This window comes from Propithecus coquereli, unplaced genomic scaffold (assembly GCF_000956105.1).
Source record: "Propithecus coquereli isolate 6110/MARCELLA unplaced genomic scaffold, Pcoq_1.0 Scaffold221, whole genome shotgun sequence".
NCBI classification, from domain to species: domain Eukaryota; kingdom Metazoa; phylum Chordata; class Mammalia; order Primates; family Indriidae; genus Propithecus; species Propithecus coquereli.
The window spans coordinates 1,891,102-1,895,934 of record NW_012147301.1 but is presented as its reverse complement, the minus strand read 5'-3'; the positions used below and the strand labels follow the sequence as shown (position 1 = coordinate 1,895,934).

The window sequence follows — 4,833 nt, the reverse complement described above, 5'->3', positions numbered from 1 at the left end:
CAGAGAGAGACCCTATCTCTACAAAAAATAAAAAAATTAGCTGGGTGCAGTGGTATATGCCTGTAGTCCCAGCTACCCAGGAGTATGAGGCAGGAGGAACCCTTGAGCCCAGGAGTTTAAAGTTGCAGTGAGCTATGATGATACCACTACACCCCAAACCCAGGCAACAGAGCAAGATCTCGTCTCTCAAAAAAAAAAAAAAATTTCTTGTCAATGATCTTCATAATGAGTAGAGAGGTAATATAATTATATCATGAGATAAGAGATTCTTCTTGGTAATAATAAAATTGAAGCTAATTAGGCTATTTAGGACAAAGGGAACAAAATCATATGTAAATGATCAATTTCAAAATTAGAAAAAACACCAAAAATACATACTGTAGCTCCTTGTAAAGTAGCTGGCAGGCTGCCTGTAGAAATGAGCTTCTTTCCTCCAGTATCCTCCTTATCCAAGGGGCCACAAGTACTAATACTCCTGGCCATTGGAAATATTGGACATTTTGACACAGCTGTTTTTGATCCATTAGCAGGGATCTGAATACTTCGGGCACAGGAATTTTCCTGCAGTTTAGATTTGCTTAGGCACAGAAAAAAGAAAAAAGTGTATCAGTGTCTAGATTTACTTTAGTTCATCTAAAGAACCATGTTCTCTCTTTAGAATCAGAGCTGGACATAGTAAAATAAATCAAAGGGAATATGTTACTCAGTCTTCAGCTGGGAAATAAGATATATTTTTAAGTGGTATAGTTATGCTAAACTTCCCTTTTTATCAAGTGAACTTTAAATATTCAAGATTTATTCATTTATTCAAAACACTTAATGGACTTTTATACAGCAGGAAGCACACTAAGTAGGTCCTGGGGATACAAAGCAGAGGAAACAGGCACATGATCCTTCAGGAGACACAACCTAATAGGACACAGTCAAAGACTAAGGGCTACAATAGACCTATAATGAAAGAAGGTGCACACACAGATTTTTGGTTTCACTGCTTAAATATTCAAGATCAAACAGGTCATGTTAACCTGCCAATACTATATAGGCATTTTTTTGCACATGCAGCTACCAATACGGCTTCATCTGTCTAGCATATAGCCTATTTGGCACTTCTACAAAATGGAGTCAGTCTCCACATTTGTCTTGAGTATAGATTTACTTATATTAGGCTTACTTTGTAAGTGTTAGTTTAATTTCAAAGTTCCTATCTATGTCAGCTCTAAATGTTTTCTTAGATTATTACATATTCCTAAGTAGAAGATTAAATATTCCAAAGTAGATGTTAGTATTGCCTTAATTCCTGAAGAGATGGATGTAGGAAAAAGATGGTCATTATAAACTTCAAGGGTACTATAGATTTTTTTACCTTTAAAACAGTAGTAAACATTATCATATATATATATATATACACACACACACACACACAGCTTAAACTGTGGGGATTAATAAAGCATAACATATAACTGTTCATAAACATTCGGGTTACTGGAGAATTTTAATATTGCTTTAATTAGGAGTAACAACTTAAGATTATGAATCTATTATTCATAGAAATTTAAACTTTGAAACGGTCAGCTAATTTTTCTGTCATACTTCTAAAACACATAACATATGTTGTTAAAATATAGTTCCACATAATCATAATTACCTATTTAGATCAAAATTCCCTTGAACAGAGATAGCAGATGTGTCAAGACCAGAGATTGATGTTGAAATGCAAGACGGCCTTGTCTGACTTGAAAAGGATGGAAAGTGCGTATTTTCTGTAGATGGGCTTGACTTCAAAAAGTATCTGTAATGTGAATCAAAGGAGCTTTTTGAGAAAAGAGATATTCTAGGAAACATGATGTTTAAACATTCAGAAAAAAACCCCACCGTATTACCTCCCAGGTCGTCTTAAGTCTCTTATTTCGATATTCAGAAAGGGCAAGAAAAGATTGCCACAGAATGGGCATGTAGTATTGAGATTTGAATCATCTGCTGTCCAGCCAGCCATGATTTCCTCATCATGGACGAGACAATCACAAGTTCTACACCGAGAGCAACTTGAGATGAGAACCTATGGGAGAAGACAGCACTTTATAAAGCAAGCTAGTTAATACATATTATGAATTGAAAGCCGTTTCAATTCATAAATCTATCGGAAAATTACAACTCAGAAAGATTCAGATGTTACAAACAAAACTGGATTACATTCAGTGCATTACATATTACACTCATCGTTAACTATTTCAGCTAAATCTATTCCAAAATTTTTGCCTGAAAGGGAAACTAGCATTTAAGTGAGCATTTTTCCCCATTATTATTACAATAATATTTGCTGTGCTTTTATTAATGGAAAAGTAAACTATCATTTTTAAATACTCAAAACAGGTATTTGTAATCACATACTAGAAATCAGTGCTACTCAAGTATGGTTGCCAGACTAGTGCTGGTCTTCAAATACTGGCTTGTGATGGGATAAGTAAAGAAATTGAGAGTAGGATTTATAAACTTTTAAAGTAATTTGATATTGCTGTAACATCTAAGTGTGTAATCAATGTATTTTATAAGAGTATCAGCTATGACACACTAGAAATTAAACAAACAAATAACCCTGGTCTGTCACTATAGACAGTTTAAGAAGCATTGTTATACATAAGTGTAAATGCTCTCATCACATTAACAAAATATAGAAATTCCTGAAGCCACCAGAAAATATGTAAACTGTAACATTAGTGCTCATCTATTTTCTAGCTGTATACAAATTTATTTTCCAGATTTATGCAAATTAGCATAAAATAGCAACCATACTCACAAATGTATCTGGAAATAATTTTTACAGAAAAACTACGGAAAAATTTTAAAGTGTAAAAGAGTAACTTTTTCACTGTAAGAAAGTGGGATGTAGGAGCACACCCAACAGAGATCTACATCAAACTGACACAAAGAATGAAAAATACGACGGAAGAAGTTGACAACATAATGCCAAAACTACTTCCTGTACCCTCACCTAAAAAAGTATGCTTGCATAGCAAAATTGATTGTTTATGATGTGAAATAAACATTCAAAGAGAACATACACATAACAAAGAATAAATACAAATATTGAAAATGAAAATGCTTCTGCAGTTGATAAATCTCAAAGTCAGCATGGAACTATCCTATAATCTGAACTACAGGATACCCAAAAGCTGGATTTTAACTTTATTCAGATGCAATACACATTCTGAAATTTTAGATGCTATATATTTAACTTTTATTACTGTACGTGGGACTATCAATACCTAAGAAATGTAAATTTTATAAAGCAGTACATGAAGGTTTTCTTTTGAATAAAATTGTACCTCCATTGCATAGTTCTGGAAGATATTTGTATTACTCGTGTTGAAGGAAGATGTCACTTCTGATTTCCCAGGTAAGGCAAACTTTGACAGGGATCCTGTTGATTATTGAAAAACAAAAAGTGAAACCATTAAAATCAAAGAGAAAGGATATGAAAATTTTTCACTTTCATAAATTTTCTGATAAAATGTTAACCTGTTCTAATCAAAATGTTAAAGGTAATTTAGGAAAAACAAAGAAATAATGAAAAAAACCTTTTCAATGCATGTACTTTTGAGTACAAACCTAAGGAAATGTGTTCTAATTCTACTGATCCCCACATGCTCCGTGTATTCATTCATCACTCACTTATCAAACACTTCGCGTATATAGGCTAGAAAACACTCCAGTTATTAGTAATTACTATTGTGCTATTTGTACTTTTTAATATTTAAAATATAGGAAAGTATTTAGTGCTAAGGTCTACAAAGTATAAAACAGTGAATCTTAATTTCAAATTACGAAAAGATTTAGTGGCAATTCTCTCCTTACAAGGATCTTTTAAGAACTGGTATAATAATCTTACTCTTAAACACTAGGGAAGAGTTCCCAAGTATATTCTTAAGACCAATGAGATATTAGTAGGTATTAAAACAACAACAAAAAAGTAAGAGGAGATCCGTGGTCAAATCAGTTGCTGACAGTGGCTATATTTTGTTAAATAAAACTGGAGGTGATCTATACCTTCTCTATGTATGTTTTTCCTGTCATTACTAAATTTTATGAATGAATACTGATATTTTCCTAAATATAAAGTTGAAAAAAGTAATGGTGTAAACTACCAGTTCACAAGAAATAGAGGGGATACAAAAACATGTTAAACACCACCATGGGGATGCAATCAGTGTGATCCAAACTAATGACTTGATTGATTTAGCAAATAAATAACAAGGAGAAAAAACAGATATCTCCGGCCCTAGTCCCTGCCACACAGAGATGCCTTACAGAGGCATAGAGAGAAGGAGCTGAAGCCTCACACTATCCTTTAAGATGCTTAGAGCTGGTGGTAAATGCAGTTCTTCCCTTGATGCTCCCCCAATAAAGTCTGTAATCCTCTGCCACAGCCAGCTCAAAATTGCTTTCTAATACCTTCTATCAGCCTTGACTAATACAACCATTTATGTGGGCAGCCTACCTTTTGTATCTAATTAATCTACAGCACAGAACATTCATTTTAATAAATACAAATCAGGTTAGTATGGTGGCTCATGCCTATAATCCCAGCACTTTGGGAGGCCAAGGCGGGAGGATTGCTTGAGGCCAAGAGTTCAAGACCAGCCTGAGCACCAGAGCAAGACCCTGTCTCTCCAAAACAAACAAAAATTTACAAAGTAGGTGGGCGTGGTAGTACATATGCGCCTGTAGTCCCAGCTACTCGGGAGGATCCCTTGAGCCCGGGACTTCGAAGCTGCAGTGAGCTATGATCGTGCCACCACACTCTAACCTGGGCAACAGAGTGAGATCTCAAAAAAA

The 4,833-nt window shown here is 34.5% G+C and overlaps 1 protein-coding gene across 1 annotated transcript in view; it reads right to left on the bottom strand.

Annotated features, from left to right (window-relative positions):
- Window positions 1-4,833, bottom strand: part of DENND4A (DENN/MADD domain containing 4A) — a 175,146-nt gene that overhangs the window by 11,639 nt on the left and 158,674 nt on the right. The window contains exons 26-29 of the mRNA XM_012644820.1: window positions 3,324-3,418; window positions 1,881-2,056; window positions 1,646-1,789; window positions 379-577 (exon numbers count right to left, since the gene is read on the bottom strand). Of these exons, the coding sequence (XP_012500274.1) occupies window positions 379-577; window positions 1,646-1,789; window positions 1,881-2,056; window positions 3,324-3,418 (614 nt within the window). The remainder of the gene's footprint in view (window positions 1-378; window positions 578-1,645; window positions 1,790-1,880; window positions 2,057-3,323; window positions 3,419-4,833) is intronic.